This window comes from Lasioglossum baleicum, unplaced genomic scaffold (genome assembly GCF_051020765.1).
Source record: "Lasioglossum baleicum unplaced genomic scaffold, iyLasBale1 scaffold1944, whole genome shotgun sequence".
In the NCBI taxonomy this organism is placed as follows: domain Eukaryota; kingdom Metazoa; phylum Arthropoda; class Insecta; order Hymenoptera; family Halictidae; genus Lasioglossum; species Lasioglossum baleicum.
In genome coordinates this window covers 715-23,485 of record NW_027471003.1, presented here as the reverse complement: position 1 = coordinate 23,485, position 22,771 = coordinate 715, and the positions used below count along the sequence as shown (strand labels likewise).

The following is a 22,771-nucleotide window of genomic DNA, read 5'->3' as shown; positions in this document are numbered from 1 at the left end:
AGTTTATATAATCATTCTCCAAACGAACTCGAGAAGTGGTTCCACGTTGAAAACGCGACTGCTTGGAAAACGATTCATTTTCTAACACGTCGACCTAAGTAGTGTTTTTTATACGAATCATTAATGTCCATGATATATTTAAACATGGAAAACGAAAATCGTGCATCTCTGCGTGCTACGTGTTTTCGTGTTTCCTCTACATCTTTTTTGTTTTTTTTTTTTTTTTTTTTTTTTTTTTGAAATGGAGATACTTTGTTCATACATATTATATATATACAGATTGTATTTATATGTATAAGAAGCATGTTATATATACATATAATTTATAGTAAAGTGATTGAGATTCAATATAATGATCCATTGCAAAGCATTTTATTTCTCCGTCTCCTTAATTTCATTACTGACCTTGCTCCAACCTTTATTCATGATTTTATGGCTGTTCTAAACCTTGCTCTATTTAGTATAGCTTCTCTTTTAATTATTTTCACAACTTTGTTACCACTGGATGATGAATATTACATAAAACAGGATACAGGTGTCCTTAAACTATCCTAGTACCGGCAACACAGAATTCACTTTCACTTCCTGCAGTATTCATGCAAATATTAAACTTTCCACCACTGTATTAACCACTTTGACTTTAACCTATCTTGTTTCACCATCTGTCTTTGAAATTACATAAACCTTTTGTTAAATTAATATACTTAAATAAGAAGTCTACCTATGTATAAATTAATAATTCATAACCATTGCCAAAATATAATCTGAATATTGTAAAAATCTAAAGAAATAAAAATAGAATTTTCCTTCTTGTAAATTAACAAATTAATTCCCTCATTGAAAGACAGATATTAAAATATATTTACAGCAAAACAGGCACAAAAAATTTCTCATCTCAAAGATCCTTGATTTATTTAAAAAGAAATATGTGCACGAGGAGTCACCTGCTTTTATGGTTGTTTCCCATTAAGCGAAAATCCTTCACGAACAGCCACATTCTTTCATCCATTCATTCGCGATTTCATAGCCATCGCGCATGTAATCATTGTTACGTAAATGATACTCCCAACCCAACATCCTTTTTTACGTGTTCACTGTACCAGCAGCTTTTAATGCGACGCTTCTCAAACCTGTCCCCGGATGTCGCTATAGCTAACTTAGAAAGATGTTGGTAATGCACCAGACTGTTTCACAAATAATACGAGTACCTTTTTGTTGAAATAAAATGACTCGATTGTAATTTATTAACAATAGTTAACGAACAAAACAATTTCTACTACTTTTCAGATAAAAACCAGAAAGCTTTGTCTAGTCATTTTTTAATCTCACCTAAAAAAAATTTATTTCTAGTCATTTTTTAATCTCACCTAAAAAAAAATTATTTCTAGTCCTTTATGTATTTCAGTGACTTTAAAAATTTTAGAAATATTTTTGTTTTTAAACACCCTATGGAAATTGAGCTTTTAAGTAGCAGTGATATCATATTTCTTTATAATCTAACATTCGGACGTTATCAGTTATCACAGTCTACTAAGTAAGCTTGCTGAGTGTCTTGTAAAATTTATTTCAATTGTAAAATGACAGTGTAGTTTAGAATAATGCTGATGCATTAACTGTAATTGTTTCTTGCTACTTTGTTACCTTGTTTTCCTCTTCAACAAAGTCGTTCAAGAAATCTTTATTAGGCTAAATATCAGTCATTAAAATCCCCTACTATTGTCTCTTCTATCAACTAAATTAAATACCAAGTTAAATACCTTAAATACCATATATCTAGTTCTATGCAATTTTTATCCTAAATATCCTCTTTGCAGGAATTTTAAGTTTCCTTCCTCTTAGTTTTTGTCTCACTGTAATTAAGTCTCTGTATGACTTTTTCTTCAGTGTTTAAACCACAGAGACAGTGCAGCTTTGTCTTTTAATTTCTCCTTTCTTTACTTTCTCCAACCCTGTCCTTTCTTCCCAATATTATATATAAAACCTGCCATTTTTCCACTAGGTCAATTTTTACTCTACTCTAATTAAATTTAATTTTATATCATTTCTAAACCAAGGTAATATTTTATAGTTTAATATTTCATAAATTACAATTTAATTTTATATTTTATATATCAATATTGTGTTCAGTTGCCGCTTATCTGTAAATATAAAAATCAAACTTAAGTCTTCTACAACCTCAACAGATAATTTCCAGAATGGTGGACTTAAAAGTAGAATAAAGAGACAGTCGTTTGCAGCTTCGAGCTTAATCTTTTAATTGGTTTATTTTCTACCGTGTTTAATGACACGGAGATATCATTATTGTGGATTTTCTTCGCCGAGAAAGAGGTTAGATAACGGCGATAAGCGTTAATTGGTCCTGAGAGTCTACCAGAGATCTTACGTGATTTCGTGTCTAGTTCGTGACCTACGCAACATGATTCTCGAGGAAATGGAGGATGACAGGGACATGGTCGTCTGGGATAATCTGACGGTAGATGTTCAACGAGAACGAGACTTTTTGAACGTTATTTGGAGAAAATTTCGAAGAAGAGAATATAACGAATCTTTGACCATATTGAAAGGAGGTGACATTGAGAAAAACATTTTTTTTCTTCGATGAGAGCTCGTCTAGACGAGCGATGGACTTGTTTGGCAGAGTTAATGAGGGTCTGTGTGGATTGCAGTGACTGGTTATGCTGTGACGGGGAATCTGGTTGCTATAATGGGACCAAGGTAGACATTGTTTATGGTAACTTTTAATTTGGATTCATGAAATAAAAGACTATCCATTAATCGAAATAAATAAGTACTTATAATTATATCAACAAACCATTTGAGTATTTTTTAATTCGCTAAAAATGAAATGTATATTGTAGAATATAATATATGTAATATTAATCATATTAATGTATATATATATATATATATTATATATATATCATATTATATATAAATATAAATTTTAGGTTATTTTACAAATTCAAATTATTATAAAACGTATCGATATTTTCACACAGAGTATGTTATAATATAATTTTCACTGCCATAATAATTAGTCCCATCCATAACCTCAAGAAACAACCTAATATCAAATTTTCATGAAAACATCCTAACCTCAAATCGCGAATTGAAAAAGTCACTGAGATTTGAAAATCTTAAATTTAAGTAGTATCACTAGCACGTTTCTTCTTAGTGGTGCCGGGAAAACGACGTTTCTGGCTTCTCTGGCTGGAAAAGTTATACCGACAGCTGGATCGGTGGCAATAAATGGAGAAATCGTTTCACGAGAGACCATGTCGAAACTGTCCAGCTACCTGCCGCAATTCGATGCTCTGCCAACCTCGCTTACAGTAGAGGAACACTTATTGTTCTCGGTATTTCATTTCAGTTAGGATCAACTTGATTTAAAGATCGATCATTGTTAATCGATATTAAGAGTAATTCGTGGTAAATCAATTGGTTCGTTCAGTACGCGTTAAAGATGGACCTGAGCAGAGCACAGAGGAAGTTCTTGTCAACGAAATTATCGATGGAGCTCGGTCTGATCGATTGTAAAGATGTGCTGATTTCGAGGCTATCTGGTGGCCAAAGGAAACGACTCTCTTTGGCCAGTGAACTGATTACCAGGCCAAAGATTGTGTTCCTTGACGAACCGACTACAGGTAAGCCAGAGGAATATCGATTCGAAAGGGTTTTAGAGTTATAATTCGATATTTTTTTATGATATGTTATAATTATCGCGTTTAAAAAATTTTTAATTTTGAGATCTGGAGCTTAGAAATTTCGCTTTCCAAAATTTTCTAAATCTCAAATTCTTGAATTTTTAAAATTAAAGATTCTTAGACTTTTAGAATTTTATATCCGCGGATTACAGAAATTTTTGATTTCTTGATACTTCAATTTTTGAATCGTTTTGTATTGGGTTTGATTGTTAGTTCGAATTTATTTTGTAAGCGAAAGGAATATCGATTCGAAAGTATTTGAAAGGGTTTTAGGGTTATAATTCGATACTTCATTGTAATATATTATAATTATTCCGTTTAAAAAATTAAAAAATTTTTGAAATTTTTAATTTCTGAGATCTTGAACTTAAAAATTTCGCTTTTCAAAATTTTCTAAACCTCGAATTCTTAAATTTAAAAAATTAAAGATTCTTAGACTTTTAGAATTTTATATCCTCGAATATTTTAAATTTTTAATTTCTTGGTACTTTAATTTTTGAATCGTTTAGTATTGAGCTTGATTGTTAGTTCGAATTTATTTTGTTCGTTAATATAGAATTAAAACTGTTCGTTCTTTTTTTAAAATTAAACTTTTAATTAATTCGTTACGGTGAAATGCGTTGGATAATTAAAATGTCAGGTTTGGACACGTTCTCCGCGATGCAAGTGGTACACGCATTGAGAACTGTAAGCCTGGAGTCCATAGTGTTTTGCACTATTCATCAGCCAGGAATGGACATATACAATTTATTTAGTCACGTGTTGTTCTTATCTGATGGGAAAACTGGTTATATTGGAACCGTGGAAGAAGCTACAAAATTTTTCCTCAGGTATCTCGTTTTTATCTATCAATTATATTCCTATCTTACAAACAAAGAAACGAACATTTAAAAATAAAAATAATCTTCATAATTTATTATTATTCCTAAGCTATAGCTTAATATACTATAATACAATCTATTATAATATTATTATAATTAATATACTACATTATAATATACTATAATATTATTATAATTAATATACTATATTATAATATAATATAATACTATAATATTATAATACTATAGTAAATTCTAAGAATTTGTCACAAAAATTTCCAAACTTAATAGACTTTAACGAATCAGTTTAAATTCTTTTTAAAATTAAATTCTATTCTTTCTCGAAAAAAAAAAAAATAAAAAAAATATGAAATATTTCGAAGGCATCGTAAATTTTAATTCCAATATTTGGAAGTGTGGTTAACCTGAAAATAGTCGAATGTAGCCTAGGTTACGAATGCCCGGTTGGCTTCGACGAGTCCGAGTACTACATAAAACTCTTATCTCCGGGAAACCCCGAAACGACCGCGACAAATCCCAGCCGCGAGGACACTGGACCCGGAGAACTTATCGATAAGATATGTCGAGCATTCTCGCGATCTCCTCTCTCGAGGATTCCCGAAATCACGAACAGCAGGGAGCTGGAAATCGAACCGCAGAGGTAATAATAGGATTTCTCCGCGAAAAACGGGCAGAAAAAGGAAAAATCTTATCCAAGGACCGAGAGAGCCTTCTTTTGCAACGGGAATAATTTACAGGAAGCCCGGATACACGGCGCAGTTTTCCTGGTTAACGTGGAGGATCTGGATCCAGAACCGAAGAAACATCTTCGACGGATGGATCGCCTGGCTTTCTTACTTCGTAAGTCATACATAACCTCCAATTATCGTTTTAAAAGTAACGAATCTTCAAAATTCACCCTTTGTCCCCCCACAAAAAGAAACAAAGAAGATAAACCTAACCTAAAAAGAGAATTAAACAACACGAAGTATATTAAAAAATTGAGAATTGAAAATTATAAAGACAGTTAAGATACAAATACGAAAAAAGAAAATGAAATTGGAAGGATCTCTTAGCTTTCTTATTTCATGAATCACACATAACCTCCAATTATCGTTTTAAAAGTAACGAATCTTCAAAATTCACCCTTTGTTCAAAAAAAAAAAAAAAAAGAAAGAAAGATAAACCTAACCTAAAAAGAGAATTAAACAACGAGAAGATCATTAAAAAATTGGAATTAAAAACTGTAAAGACAATTAAGATATAAATACTAAAAAGTATAACGAAATTGTAAGGATCTCTTGGGTTTCTAACTACGTGAATCACACATAACCTCCAAATTATCGTTTCAAAAATAACGAATCTCCGAAATTCACCCTCTGTTTCGAGAAAAAGACAAACATAACCTAAAAAGAGAATTAAACAACGCGAAGAACATTAAAAAATTGGGAATAAAAAACTATAAAGTCAATTATGATATAAATACGAAAAAAAAGAACGAAATTGTAAGGATTAAAAAAAAAAGAAAAAAATGGCGTAAAGCATTCAGAAGCTGGTAGCCGTGGCTTTTTGCCCGTTTCCGGTATAAGAATTACCGAACGCAATTTTGCGAACGAGCGCCCTAGCGGCGGGAAAAGGAAAGTCACGAATGGGTTAGAGGGGCGGGGAGGGTGAGAATGGGCGAAAGGGGTTGTAATTTAAATTAATCGCAGCTCTCCATGGCGGCGGTGGCCACTTTTTACACGGGAATTAATCCGAGCACGCAGGAGGGCGTGCAGAACGCGAGGGGCGCGCTGTACATGATGAGCTCTGAAATTTCGTTCACGGTCGCCTACTCCGTGATTTACGAATTCCCCGGCCAACTTTTGATTTATCTGCGCGAGAACGGCGTTTATGGCTGTGGGCCCTATTACGTCGCCACGTTCTGCGGTCTGGTAACAGTATCACTTTATGCTACACCTTTTAACGGGATAAAAATCCCGGCTGGTAGTACTCAGTTGCGCCATCTGTCTTCGGAATTGTTTACTCGTAATACGCGTCGGTCCCCATGAAAATTTCAAGACATGGGGTTCGACGAATCGTGTTATTAACGCTAGAACTACCAACTTATGAATATCTAAAGATATTTTTCACGAATGAAGATAATTGTTATTTAATTAATTTAATTACGAATAATTTTGTTTCGATTTGAATCGAAATAAGGAAGTATTTTGTCAGAAAAAATAAATAAAAAATATCTGAAAAGGGTAATTTTCACCTCTTTGGTAATTCTAGTGTTAAATTTGTTTTATGTATATTAGGTCGTCCCATAAGTTCGTGTCAGTTTTTACTTTTACTACTTAAAGTTATATATCAAAGAAACCTTTAACTTTTTAGGGACCCATGTCATAATACACGTGAAAATTTTTTTATTTTTTAGAGTGAAAGTTGCTTGGAATATAGCGAATAATTTACATATTTTTTAATTTAGAAAATTTCCCTCGAATTGTTATTTTTTATTATTTACCGTATACTCGATGTATCGTTAACTTCGTTTCTCGGCTACAAAGGGTTAAATACTAAAAAAAAAATATAGTCGTCCTTTTGTTCCAGGACTTCTTGCTATCTTTCGTTGGCAAAAATGTTAATTATCGATATAGTTAATTAAATAGCACAACGGAACGAATTTATGGGATGACCTAGTATATAACAACAAAATAATTCTACAATATATATAATTATAGAATTATTTAAGAATCAATTAAATTATTTCCACGTGGAGCCATTGAAAATGGGATTATATATTTTTCAGGTACCAAACGCTATCTTTAAGGCCCTGATGTTTACAACAGTCATATACTTCATTCTAGTTACAGAAGTGAATTTGTCCAATTTTTTATTTTACTGTTTAATCTCATCGGTAACTGCATTTTCTTCCACGGCATATGGTTTGATGTTCTCCATTTTGTTTGAAGATATAGATGTCGCTACGTCCATTATGGTGCCCATAGATATGTTGTTTCTGTTAACCGCTGGCATGTTTTACAATCTCAGGTACACGTAATTAAAACAAATTTATTTTACCTATATTAAATATTCAAATAACATTTGAAGCTAAAGAAAAATACCGCTCCAATTATGATTAATTTATTAATAAATAATAATATTGAATATTTCCAATATACCCGGTGACCGAATAAATAACGCTCAAAGTTAAATGAAAAATATCACTCGAATTTATCAACGTTAAAAATTAGATTGAATAAAAAGGGGGAAAAAAATTTAAATCGATTTTTAAATTCGTTAAACTCGAATTCTCGAATTCTCAAATTTTACTGATATAACTCTCTAAGTTAAGAGTAAAGAAAGGAAGTAAAAATAAGGGGAAATGGGAAATTTAAATGTCGCGAAGTGTCCAAGAGCGAACGCGCGTTCAAGAAAACGTTGCAAAGGTTTTATGAATATTTGACTGGAATGCTGAAGAATAAGCGGACCATAAAGAGCATGGCAAACCGTTTAACAGAGGGCGTAACTTTCTCGCGAGTCGACAGGCTATGAAAGTAACGTGTCGTTGTGATATTTTCAGGTCGCTGCCCGCATGTCTGTCGTGTTTTAAATATTTCTCGATATTCTTTTACCTGAACGAGGCCCTTTCCATAATTTATTGGTCACGAGTAGACGACATCGGTGAGCACATTGCATCTTTGAATAAATTATAACCAGCTTCTCGCGACCTCTCGGATATTATCCGGAGAATTGTCGGATATAGCGCAATATTTTTGGATGCAGGCCTGCGAGGATATATCTGGACCAGGACACTTCGATTCAGTCAATATCCAGTCAATATTTAATCTAATCCGTCTCTCTCGAACAGCAACTTCGAGTTAATTTAAATTCTAACCTCATTCTTTTCCGATCTCGACATAACCTCAATTTCTGTTCCGACGCGACCGAAATTCTCGCATCAGTTTCGTGTAAATGTTAACAATCGCACGAAAAGGACAAGAGTCATTGATAATCGCGTTTTCTGACGCGAGATTGACGTCTAGTGACTTATTTAATATACTAGTAATTTCCAGATAAATCGACCTATTTAACGCTATATAAAACTAGCACGCTAGTAAGAAAAGACTGACTCCAGATTCTTCGTTTTTACATTTATTGGAAACTTTCTTTTGGTGAAATTAATTGTTATTTTTAATTACGATATTACGATATTAAGACAGATCGAATTGAAATTCATTTTTAACCTGATGCGATTTTTTTTCTCATTTTTAAAAGATTCGAAGATTTATTTATTTATTTATTTCTGTTTTAGATTGTTTACCGTCTAGTGACTTGCCCTGTTTACGAAATGGAGAAGAGGTGCTTTCCGAGTACGGATTCAAAGGAAGGAACATTATCTGGGATTTGATTGGCCTGATAATTTTAACAATCGTGATGAATTTGATTGGTTACCTCTGTCTACGGAGAAGGAGAAAAATCAGAACGATATTGTAACATCACTGTACCATTCGCTCACATAAAATAATTTATAGTAAACACTCGGATACATATCTTCTACATAAATATTTTTATAAATAGTAAAATAATTTAAGGAAAATAATTTATATACCTATCAACCCTTACGATGATCGTAGTATTTAAAATTATCATTACAAAATACCTTAGATTAATTGATATTGTAAACGAGCTTGTTTGGCAAAAGTGTTGACATCGAATATGTATATATATAAATTATTTATTTAGTGAGATCGAAGATGATTGATAGTTTAACTCGTTTAATCCGCCGGTTAGTTGCAATCCAGAATTAAAATAAACGAATTGTACAACGTTCGACGTGTAACAAGTTGTAAAACGTTTGTGCATTGTTTTCCGAGGAAGAAAAGTTGTGTAAATTTGGAAAGGACCGCGAGATTGAGATAATTCAGTAGACCGATTCCTTGCGACTTCTGTATTTGATTACCAGAAACCCCGCCAGATGGCTCGCCGCGAAAATCAGCAGAAGACCTATTATGTCCGTGGCGTAGTGATTCGGCAAGTAGCCATATTTCTCCAAAACTCCAAGCCCGCTGGAAATGCACGGCTCTTCTGGGTCCGGAGAGCATTCTTAAACGTGAAAGATTCGTGCGTTAGAAATGCTGAAAAATAACCACCAATTTTCTCCTTTGTAATTTCATTTCCTCCAAAACCTTAAAATCGTCTAGTTACATTACTATCTATATTTAAAAATTGTCTATCTATCAATTAACATTTCCATGTTTTTGTACTTGATAACAATTTTCGTAAATGCTTTATTTTCTTATTTATATCATTTTTCTTTCCATTAATTATGTAAAAATATTTTTTTCTTCGAGAATTGAGAAATTATCAGAAGAAGCTAAATTATTTTTTCATTTTCTGGGGAAAATGGAGTATATATACAGGGTGTCCTAGTAAGTAGGTAGGTAGTAAAAGTGAGAAGAATAAAATTTTGTCATTCGAAGCTTCGTTGTCGATAAATAATTTAAAAATTATTTATCAATAAATACGATCTTAAGTCATCCCATAAGTTTATTCCGTGACACTATTTACACTTTTCCTCGCATTTTATAAACTATATCGCTGATTAACATCTTTGCCAACGAAAAATAGGAAGAAGTCATCGAACGAAAGGATAACTATACTTTTTTCTTAATATCCAACCCTTTGCGAATAAACTTTGGTTAACGATACATGAAGTATACGCTAAATAATAATAATAATAAAAAAATAAATAAATCGAGGGAAATTTTCCGATTTAAAAAATATGTCCAACATTGATGCCAATGTTAAAATTATTTTCCCCTATATTCCAAGCAGCTTTCACCTTTTCTAAAAAATATAAAAATTTCCACGTGTATTATGAGATATAACCAAAGGGTTGAAGGTTTATTCGACGTATAATTTTAAATAGTAAATTATTAATTTAAGTAATCATTATTTTATCAATTTTTCTAAACTCTAGGACTTTGGGTTTCCGAGACTTTGGGATTTTTTCATTTTAGGACTCGACTATTATGGAGTTGTTGTCTAAAATTTTTTTACACTCTAGAACTTTGGATCTTCGAAACTCTGAAATTTCTGAATTTTGGGAGTTTAGGGTTCTGAGACTTTAGAGTTATTGATTAAAATTTTTCTAAACTCTAGGACTTTGGGCTTCCCAATCTTTGGAATTTTTTAATTTTGGGAGTTTAGGGTTCCGAAACTTTAGAGTTATTGATCATAATTTTTCTAGATTTTAGAACTTTAGATCTCCGAAACTCTGGACTTTTTGAATTTTGGTATTTTAGGATTCTGAGACTTCAGAGTTATTGATTAAAATTTTTCTAAACTTTAGGACTCTGGGCTTCCGAGATTTTGGAATTTTTTAATTTTAGGACTCCACTATTATGGAGTTGTTGTCTAAAATTATTTTACACTCTAGAACTTTGGATCTTCGAAACTCTGAAATTTCTGAATTTTGGGAGTTTAGGGTTCTGAGACTTTAGAGTTATTGATCAAAGTTTTTCTAAATTTTAGAACTTTAGATCTCCTGAAACTCTGGAATTTTTTAATTTTGGGACTTTAGAATTCTGAGACTTCAGAGTTATTGATTAAAATTTTTCTGAATTCTAGGACTTACGGTTTCTGAAACTTGCAGATTTGATTATTTGGTTCCTCAGAATTCTAAATTAAAAGTAAAAGTAAAAACCAGCACGAACTTATGGGATGACCTGATACTTTCTATATTTGTTCCGGCCACATTGGGATTGACGAAGAATTAAATCTACGTTGAAATATTTATCATTGGGTTAAAGGGAGACGAAAGTAGCGGGAATGGTTGATTGGACCGAGTTCAATGAACAAATTACGTACTTATACGATCGATTAGAAGCCATTGCGTCAAGGAAACCGCTTCGAGACCGTAATAGAATTGCGACAGGTATTTCAGCCATGCTATACCTGGCGCCAGGTGCCTGTGAAAATAACCAAAGTTTATTTAAAACCTCGCAACTGATCTGCAAATCCTCGATTAATAGTTAGGAGATAAGCAACTTGGATATTTTTTCATGCATCCTTATCGAGTTTCGTTATCGATTTCATTCGAAGGCGAAGTGAAAGTGAATACAGAATAGGTAAACGATACACGCAGCTGGCTGTCGAATTTTTACGTTAAGTTTCTAATGTTCTTCTTACCCCAGGTGCAGATAAATTCCGCAGAACATCAGGCCAAGGAAGTCCAACGGCACTGAGAACAGGGAAGCTGTGTCCAGTGACTGGAACGATGCTGACAGAAAACAACCTAATTGACAAATTACTATTTTTATTTCCATTCGTTCTTCATTTTTCTCTTTTACTGTATTTTGTTGTAATAAAAATTATTCGACCTATATTTGATTTTGGTAATATGGGAAATTGGTTACACTATTTTTGTCATTTGATATAATGAAAATTATTTTCACTATTTTTGATATTTGCAATACTGGAAATTATTTGCATTATATTTGCTATTTGCTAGGATGAAAATTATTTCCACTATTTTTGCTAGTTGCTATAATGAAAATTATTTCCACTATTTTTGCTAGTTGCTATAATGAAAATTATTTTCACTATTTTTGATATTTGCAATACTGGAAATTATTTGCACTATATTTGACATTTGCTATAATGAAAATTATTTTCACTTTTTTTTTGCTATTTGCAATACTGGAAATTATTTGCACTATATTTGCTATTTGCTAGGATGAGAATTATTTCCACTATTTTTGCTATTTGCAGTAGTGGAAATTATTTCCATTATTTTTGCTATTTGCAGTAGTGGAAATTATTTCCACTATTTTTGCTATTTAAAATACTAGAAATTATTTTCACTATTTTTGATATTTGCAATACTGGAAATTATTTGCATTATTTTTGCTATTTGCTATAATGAAAATTATTTCCACTATTTTTGTTATTTGCAATACTGGAAATTATTTTCACTATATTTACTATTTGCTATAATGAAAATTATTTCCACTATATTTGCTACTTAATAAAATAAAAATTATTTCCACTATTTTTGCTATTTGCAATGCTGGAAATTATTCGCATTATTTTTGCTATTTGCAATGTTGGAAATTATTTTCACTATATTTGCTATTTAAAATACTAGAAATGATTTTCACTATATTTACTATTTGCAATACTGAAAATTATTTGCACTATATTTGCTATTTGCTACGATGAAAATTATTTCCACTATTTTTGCTATTTGCAATATTGGAAATTATTTGCACTATTTCTGTTATTTTCTACAGTGAAAATTATTTGCCCCATAGCTGCAATTTTTTAAATTTTATTATTGTTATTCTTTAGACACTAGCTAGACTTATTGCATTGAAATTTAAATAAAATATTTGATAATATAGAATTTGTTTATTTTTCTCTGCTTTCTCAATTGGTCAAATAGACCAATTGAGACTATATATACTATAATTGCGATAATAATTCGTCAATATTAATTAGACGAACAAAATATTACTATCGAGAATTTGGAGAATATTAATTTTCATCCGTTTTGGGCTGTTTAAAATTCTGTTAAAATTATGGCTGTTCCCTTTTATCGAATTTTTCTTATTTCTCGTTAATTTCCTTTACTAGTATCCTCACCAAGAGCGGACGCAGAAATGGCGCAGGCAACTACTGGCAGTGCGAAGTAAACGAATCCTAAAAGTCCACCCTTCAGACCCGTGATTGCGAATATGAAAGCCGAGTACAGCAATGGCTGTATTATCGCCCCGGGTATCTGAAAATTTCCACGAAATCCACTATATCCGTACATTGAAATCGGAAATTGGATTTCGCCGCCATTCAACGAGGAATGTAATATCTCGAAAGCATAAAAGGCAGTACACAATTAAATCAACCGGACCAGAGTTATTTCGATAGCGTGACTTTTTGAAACGGGCAAATCTGCAGCAATTTCGCGCCGATTATTCTACGCGTATCACTCCTTTGACATGTACACTCCTTTTTTTGTTTAAACAATTTTCCAGCTAAATTACTTTCCACGATTAACATCGAAATTAATTCTCGAATTAACTTGGTGCGTGACTTTTTTACTGCAGTACTATTGCGAGTGGGATATCGATAAATAACAAATGCATTTGTATAATAATATTAGGTTCAGGAAAAAATATCTATTTAAAATTGTAAAAATATTGAATACAATAAATTATATTAGGTTGAGGAAAAAAATCCATTTAAAGTTATAATAATAACGAATATAATAAATTATATTAGGTTGGGAAAAAAGAAATCCATTTAAAATTATAAAAATAAATAATATAATAAATTATATTAGGTTAGGGAAAAGAAATTCATTTAAAGTTATAAAAATAATGAATACAATAAATTATATTAGATCGAGGAAAAAGAAAATCCATTTAAAATTATAATAATAATGAATATAATAAATTATATTAAGTTGGGGAAAAAAATCCACTTAAAATTACAAAAATAATGGATTTCTTTTTTCCCCAACCTAATATAATTTATTGTATTTATTATTATTATTATTTTATACTTAAAATTACAAAAATAATGGATTTATTTTTTCCCAACCTAATTCATTATTTTTGTAATTTTAAATGGATTTATTTTTCCCCAATCTAATCCATTATTTTTGTAATTTTAAATGGATTTACTTTTCCTCAACCTAATCAATTATTTTTAGAATTTTAGATGGATTTCTTTTTCCCCAACCTAATCAATTATTTTTATAATTTTAGATGGATTTCTTCTTCCCCAACCTACTCCATTATTTTTGTAATTTTAAATGGATTTATTTTTCCGCAACCTAATCAATTATTTTAATAATTTTATGCGGATTTCTTTTTCTCCAACCTAACCCATTACATTTGTTGTTTTAAGTGGATTCGCTTTTCCCCAACGAAAAATTATATTAGGTCAGGGAAAAAGAAATCCATTATGTTTGTAATTTTAAGTGAATTTTTTCTTCTCCAACCGAATATAATTTACCGTTGAGAAAAAAGAAATCTATTTAAAAAACAAAAAATTACAAAAATTACATAAATAATGAATTTTTTTTTCCCGAACCTAATAAACAGAAGTAAAATTAGAAATTGATTGCAAATAACGAAATAATAAATCGTACAATTTAATAATTAATATAATTATTATCCTCGATATCCCACACAGAAATTTTACATCTCAAATATCAAAATTTTTCATTTTCTGCTTTACCAAAAATCATTTTCTCTGTTTTTCAATAAACAGAATGAATTCTGTATCAAATGATTTTTCGAAGAATACTACGATTATAATTGTCAAATAATCAACGCGAAATTTTATTTTCTGTAAATAAAATAGCAATATTAAGGATAGAAGGATATTTATTGATAATTAATGATTTATTTAACGTGTCTCACCATGACGATAACCTTGCTGATGTAATATGGCAATGGTCCATAGAGTCCACTGGCAATATCCCGCAGAAAAAGCGGCAGTTCTCGCGGGAACGTGTAGAAAACGCTATAATTGAACGTGAAAGCTGTCTCGACGACCACCAGGTACAAAAGACCCTGCATGTTCTGTATAGTGTCCTGGTTCATCGGTTGGCCAGTGATGTTCACGTACGGCGATGCTATCAATAATCCTACGAACTTTAAAGAACGGAAAACATTTGAAAAAAAAATAAATTGGAAAAATATTAATCTTCGATCGAGAAAGTTTAAATTAAAAAATTTAAAAATATTAATCTACAATCGAGAAAGTTTAAATTAAAAAATTAAAAAATATTAATCTTCGATCGAGAAAGTTGAAATTTCGATGGGTTTAAAAATATTAATCTTCGATTGTAAAAGTTTAAATTTCAATGGGTTTAAAAATATTAATTTTCGATCAAGAAATTTTAAATTAAAAAATTTAAAAATATTAATCTTCGATCGAGAAAGTTTAAATTAAAAAATTTAAAAATATTAATCTTCGATCGAGAGAGTTGAAATTTCAAAATTTAAAATTATTAATCTTCGATCAAGAAAGTTTAAATTTAAAAATTAAAAAATATTAATCTTTGACCGAGAAAGTTGAAATTTCAAAATTTCAAAATATTAATCTTCGATTGGGAAAGTTTAAATTACAAAATTTCAAAATATTAATTTCGATCAAGAAAGTTTAAATTTCAAAATTTCAAATATTAATCTTCGATCGGGAGAGTTGAAATTTCAAAATTAAAAAATATTAACCTTCAATCGAGAAAGTTTAAATTTCAAAATTAAAAAATATTAACCTTCGATCGAGAAAGTTTAAATTTCAAAATTAAAAAATATTAACCTTCGATCGAGAGAGTTGAAATTTCAAAATTTAAAATTATTAATCTTCGATTGAGAGAGCTGAAATTTCAAAATTTCAAAATATTAATCTTCGATCGAGAGAGTTGAAGTTTAGAAATTTAAAAATATTAATTTTCGATCGAGAAAGTTGAAATTTCGATAGATTTAAAAATATCGAATCTCAGAGGCCACTTTGGTAGTCGATTTAACCGGAATTTGGGCTTTCTAGGTTATGTAATGTAGGTTATGTAACATAGTTTACTTGGAATTCAAGAAAGTTAGGCGATAAAGCACTGCGGAAATTCTAGGGTTAGTACATTGAGTAGAATAATCTATAATATATCAGGAAAGATTCGGAGACGCTAAATTATACATTCGGGAGGGTAATGTATAACAATCCTGGGAAGATTTAACGTTCGGAAATTTCTAACCTAGATTTCTAGTCCAAAACGATTTAAAATTGAAGAAAATTCAATTTTTTATCCGTATAATCCTCTTTACTCTTACGCGATATTAAAAATTATATATTAACGCGTTTATAGCTTTCTGAGTCTTATTTTAGTTATTTTTTGTTTACTTTCGTAATTTATACAGTGATGCGCGAAATGAAAAAGTTACTAGATCTTTGAGCGGTTGTATCTTCGTTAAAAAAAATCGTACGATAGTGCGCTTAGGCTCATTTTAAAGGGCAAAGCTTGTACTTTGACACCCTTGAATCGTATTTTTCGAAATTCGATTGTGCAATCTTGCGATGGTGTATTTCATATACCTTCTAATACCAGCGATACACGCTTCACAGGAAGCGCGATAAAATAGGGAGGAAAAATGGTACATCAATTTTTAAGCACTCGTTCGAAAGAGGAAGCTTTCCTCTATAAACACGCTATAAAAAGAACCGGGTAAAAATTTGTTAAGATCCGTAGACTCTCTCGAATTTCTGAAACTTGAAAAAAAGAGATACCTACAGTGTCCTGCTTCGAGTGTTAAAATAAAAATTTATTTGAAAAATTCAACTCAGACACGCAAAAGTAGAAGCTCCGCCTTTTAAAATGAGCTAAAATAAACTATTCTATGATTTTATTTAACGAAGTTACATCCACTCAAAGATCGACGATCTTCAATTCAGAAATTTATCAAATTAATCTTCATATTTTTTATTAAAATTTAAATTAACTAATAAATAACACAAATTTGCGATTAAATCGATAATGCTAAATTTAACAAGCACGATGAAAAGATTGTCAATCGTTTAATTGGTATTTCCAACTCAGGATCAAAATCCATACAATAAGCAAGACATCAATCGATTAAAAAATTCATCGACAGAAAAAACCATTCTAACTCTAGCGCGAATTATCGATTCATCTCGTAATCCGAAATTTCGTAGACTCAGAGGTCCGAGCGAGCGAAAGCCAGAGAGAATCGAGCGAAAAGCGACGAAGAAGAGTCAAAGGAAGAATTAACGAAGCCCCGGCGCGCGAACCGGCACAAAGCCAGCTAACTTGCCTCGCTCGGAGCCTTCGAAACGCTAATTACAAGGCCAGAACCAAGGAACTAATCTTCGCGGACCTCCAAACGAAAAAGGAAGCAGGCACAAACAAGGTCTCGCTTTTAAATCCGCCCTGTTCCTCCACTTCCGCTCTCTCAAGCAGTAAAACGCTCTTCCGGCTTGCGATTTAACCCTTCCTTCGCGGACGGCATGAGAAACGAGATATGATCGACTAAAAATAACAAATCGAGGGAAATTTTCAAAATTTCAAAGTAGTTGGGATATGTGCGAGTTAGTATTCAGTATTCAGATTTCGGTTGTCAATATTCCAAAGTCAGATTTCGGTTGTCAATATTCCAAAGTCAGAATTCGGTTGTCAATATTCCAAAAGTCAGAGTTCGGTTGTCAATATTTGAGAGTCAGTATTCAATATTAGGAGTCAGAGTTCGGTTGTCAATTTTCGAGAGTCAGAACTCAGTTGTTAATATTCGAAAGTCAGAGTTCGGTTGTCAATATTCGGTATTCAGAGTTAGTGGTCGGTTGTCAATATTCGAGAGTCCGAGAGTTCAGTTGTCAATATTCGAGAGTGAGAGTTCGGTTGTCAATATTCGAGAGTCTGAGAGTTCAGTTGTCAATTTTCGAGAGTCTGAGAGTTTAGTTGTCAATATTCGAGAGTCAGAGAGTTCAGTTGTCAATATCCAAAAGTCAGTATTCAGTATTCAATATTCAGAGTTCAGTTGTCAATATTCGACACTCACTACGCCACTGTTCACTTCTTAAGAACAGATAAGCTATCATCTTCAATAAACCACTACTATCTATCAAAGAAGACTTCATTTCCATTCTCCACTATTCTTCTTACCCAAAATTTCTACTCTCCAGCAGCAAAATCTAACCTCATAACATTCATCCCCAAAGGGTTAATTTACCACAAACTACATCATCCGAAACTCCGAATACGTCCATAACACAACGAACGATTAAATCAGGAAACACAAAGGAATTCAGGAAAGAGAATGAAGAGACCTAATATATCAAAAAGAAGCGTCGCGACGTCTCACCATGTACGTTACGAATCGCAATAGATGCGAGGAGTAGTTTCGTTTGTAGTCGATGTAGGTTCTCCAGGTGAGCCAGCGGATTTGCTTGCAGGATCGGGCCTTCTTGAAGTCCCTGAAGGGCATTGGGGCCTCAGAGAATATCGCTGGCAGCTCGCTGGTGTCCTGCAGCGTGGCGCAAGAGTATTCGATCAACTTGGACACCCTCTGGCCGTACTTCGATTTCTCGTACTGGTCGCAGATCCAATTCACCTGTGTGTGCATGATTACCAAATTGCGTGACTCCGTGAGACCACAAACAGTCGATCTGCACATTTCTTCTAAGTTAACCATGAAACGGATATCCTAGGTGTACAGAGTATCGGGTAAGATTGGGACCAAACTAGGACCACGAGGTCAAATTGAAAAGATCTAGGCCTGTGAAGATTTCACGATTTCTCACCACACTTGAGAGAGATGTGAGAGAATCGTTGAAAGAATACAGGCTTCCATTAGAAGATTGGCAAACTCCTTCGAATTATTCTATTTGTATTAGGAATGGTAGTAGAGGTAATAATAGTGAAGGAATGATAGTTAACGTAAAGTATGGAAGCTAAGATTTTTTAATGGTCGATGTTTTCATGTCTGATCGTAGGTTAAAAGCATAGGTAGAGGGAGGAAGGACTCAATTGGATTGGATAGTTAGAATCTGAAGAAAGTGAGAATTTGATTTAATCTGCACCAAGAATATAGAATCTAAGATTTTTTAGTGGTCGATGTTTTCATCTCTGATCGTAGGTTGAAGGCATAGGCAGAGAAAGAAGGACCTGATGGAGTGGATGGTTCGAATTTGACGAAAGTGAGAATTTGATTTGGTCTAGATTCAGAATATAGAAGGTAAAATTTTCCAGTGGTAGATGTTTTTATGTCTGATGATAGGTTGGAGGTATAGGGAGAGGGAGGAAGGACTCAATTAGATTGGATAGTTAGAATCTGAAGAAAGTGAGAATTTGATTTAATCTGCACCTAGAATATAGAATCTAAGATTTTTTAGTGGTCGATGTTTTCATCTCTGATCGTAGGTTGAAGGCATAGGCAGAGAAAGAAGGACCTGATGGAGTGGATGGTTCGAATTTGACGAAAGTGAGAATTTGATTTGGTCTAGATTCAGAATATAGAAGGTAAAATTTTCCAGTGGTCGATGTTTTTATGTTTGATCGTAAGTCGAAATGGGATAGGTGGAAGGGGAAGGACGACCTGTTGGATTGGAAGGTTCGAATGTGACGAAAGTAAAAATCTGATTTGACCTAAACGTAGAGTAAGGAAGCTATGATTTTCGGATGGTCGATATTTTCATATCTGATCGTAGGTCGGAATGGTGCGAATGGAGGGGGAAGGACCTGTTGGATTGGATAGTTAAAATCTGAAGAAAGTGAGAATTTAATTTGATCTGAACCTAGAGTATGGAAACCAAGATTTACTATTGGCTGATGTTTTCATACCTGATCGTAGGTCAGAATAGTATAGGTAGGGGGAGAAGGAACTGTTGAATTGAACAATTAGAATCTGACGAAAGTAAAAATTTGGTTTGATCTAAATACAGAGTAACGAATCAAATATTTTTCAGTGATCGATGTTTTTACACCTGATCGTAGATCAGAGTAGTATAGGTGGTGGGAGAAGGACCTGTTAGATTGGATGGTTCAAATCTGTCAAAAGTGAGTGGTGAGCAATGTGTTGATACTAATGGCTACCATTTTTGGTTTCTGGAACATTTGCAACCCCATATAATTTCAAAATTTATCTACAGTCCAACACCACAAAGGTTTGTTATTTAAATATACTTTCAACACGACGGTCATACTCATTCCTCTACCTTTGACACCTTTTACTTGTCACGATAATTGGTTTCCAATTAAAAAAAAAAAGAAATTGCATACATGGTATAATACAACCGCATACTGAAAAAAAATTAACGATATTAAAATTCATAGCGTTGCTCGAGAAGCGAATTTAATGAAGTTATCAAGAAGTAAAATTTAATAACACCTCGTACTATATATAGGGTGGTAAAAAATAAAGGATCCACGAATTTTTTTACTTTCCAAGAATATCAATTTTTAATATTCTCGAAAATTGTAATCGGTAAGCAAGTTTCATTCGTATATGTCGAGGATAAAGATTAAATTTCAACGCAAAATTAAATAATAAATAAAGAAAAATCGAGTCCGGTTGCAAAACGCGTGGAGAAGAGCGTTGTAAAAATTTCCCAGACGAGCTGGGGGATTTTTTAGTTCGGCAATTTTCGGGACGTTTCGTTTTCAGTACCTTTTGATAGCTCTCCGCTTCATTGCCACGAACTATGGAAAGCTGAGAGACGTAGAATTCCGCGCTGTTGAAGGTCGGTGGACAACGTAGGTGCAGGCTGAAAATTGGGGTGGAAATTGATTTTTTGCCGAACGTTGTTTGAAACGGTGATAGAGTATTGGTTTTTAAAAGTCCGACGCAATTCCCAGTTTAAGGGATTTTTTTTCACACCCTCCCGAGATTTTTCGAGAACGTGCATCGCAGAAGGTATACGCGACGCAAAAATCCTTTTAGCAAAAATTGCTTTTCATATCGAGCAGGGTGAAAGTTTTAAAACGAGACGCTACCCTGAAAATACCGAAACCGTTCGAGCAAACATATATTAAAAATATACAAAATCGATATGATTTTCCGAAATGCTCAATTTCCATTTAAAAATAATTTACAGGTATCTACATTAATATTTTAAATAATTTAAAAATTAAATAATAATGATACTTTATAATACCAATTATAAAACCGGAAACTAGTACAGTTTTTATGGAAACTAATTCATCGAGTTTCAAATTTTTCTATTCCAATTTATAAACAATTATATTTAAAATAATAGAACGATACTAAATTGACATAAATTTTCCTTTAAAAATAATAACAATAATTCTCCTAATTTACAAGTATCTATACGAATATTAATATTTTAAATAATTACTATAATAACGATAATTTATAATAACAAATTATAAACCGGAAAACAGGACAGTTTTAATGGAAACTAACTCTTCTAGTTCCAAATTTTCGATTGTAATTTATAAACAATTATATTTAAAATAATAGAACGATACTAAATTGACATAAATTTCCCTTTAAAAATAATTATAATAATTCTCCTAATTTACAAGTATCTATACGAATATTAATATTTAAAATAATTACTATAATAACGATAATTTATAATACCAAATTATAAACCGGAAAACAGGACAGTTTTAAAGGAAACTAACTCTTCGAATTCTAAATTTTCGATTCTAATTTATAAATTTCGATTCGATAAAGAAATTTCAATTATAATTTTTCTAATTTATAATTAAAATAATAGGAAAAATTTCTATTGATAAAAGAACGATACTGAATTGACACTATTATATAAAACAACGATTATAGTGTCGAATAAAAATTAAAAAAAATTCTGATTCTTCAAAGATTAATTTTAAGAGTAACAATGAGTTAAATTAAAGTTAAACGAGTGGTTAAATAGAAAAAAATAATGGTTAGAACCTATCGAAGAATTCCGTGGCGTCATTGGTCGAACCCTGGAAGGCTACTCTGCCAATGGAGAGCAATAGGACTTCGTGGAAGATGTCGAGCAAACCGGAAGCAGGCTGATGCAAGGAGCAAATGACTATTCTTCCGCTGGCAGCCACTTCCCTCAGCGTCTTCACCACGGTCATCGCACCATAGCTGTCCAACCCCGTGGTTGGTTCGTCGCAAAACAGGATGTTCGGTTCGGTAAGTAGCTAGAAAAATTCTCTACCCTATGTGTATTTTGCATTAAGAAAATTGCGAGCCAAAATACACGCGAGTCTCGTCACTTTTCAAAATTTCCAGATTTCCAGGAGTCTAAATTCTAATTCTATGGAGATTTTTGAATGTTTTCATTTTATTATTTTATATTACTTTGGGGTTGTTATCTAAAATATTTGTAAATTCTAGAACAATAGATCTCCGAAATTCTGGAATTTTTGAATTTTGGGATTTTAGGGTTATTGATTAAAATTTTTCTAAACTCTTGGACTTTGGGTTCCTGAAACTCTGGAATTTTTTAACTTTGGAAGTTTAGATTTCTGAGACTTTAAGGATATTAATTAAAATTTTTCTAAACTGTAAAACTTTGGATCTCCGAAATTCTAGAATTTTTGAATTTTGGGATTTTAGGGTTATTGATTAAAATTTTTCTAAAGTCTAGGACTTTAGGTTCCTGAAACACTGAAATTTTTTAATTTTTGGAAGTTTAGGGTTCTGAGACTTTAGGGTTGTTGATTAAAATTTTTCTAAATTTTAGAACTTTGGATCTCCGAAACTTTGGAATTTTTGAATTTTG

The 22,771-nt window shown here is 32.1% G+C and overlaps 2 protein-coding genes across 2 annotated transcripts; one reads left to right on the top strand and one right to left on the bottom strand.

The window, feature by feature from the left end:
• The first annotated feature begins 2,431 nt into the window (after positions 1-2,431).
• On the top strand, positions 2,432-9,004 carry LOC143221137 (protein brown). Its single transcript, XM_076446655.1, has 11 exons — positions 2,432-2,567; positions 2,667-2,715; positions 3,176-3,356; positions 3,452-3,644; positions 4,345-4,534; positions 4,971-5,186; positions 5,284-5,386; positions 6,238-6,459; positions 7,317-7,558; positions 8,091-8,191; positions 8,823-9,004. The coding sequence occupies exons 1-11, from the start codon at positions 2,432-2,434 to the stop codon at positions 9,002-9,004; spliced, it is 1,815 nt and encodes a 604-aa protein (XP_076302770.1).
• A 427-nt stretch (positions 9,005-9,431) lies between these two features.
• LOC143221136 (protein scarlet-like) lies at positions 9,432-22,187 on the bottom strand (the record flags this gene model as incomplete). Its single annotated transcript, XM_076446654.1, has 8 exons — positions 9,432-9,613; positions 11,381-11,481; positions 11,702-11,807; positions 13,157-13,292; positions 14,938-15,171; positions 18,391-18,639; positions 20,695-20,791; positions 21,949-22,187. Coding segments are annotated over 8 exons (1,344 nt in total), but the record flags the coding sequence as incomplete, so codon positions are not given.
• Positions 22,188-22,771: the final 584 nt, after the last annotated feature.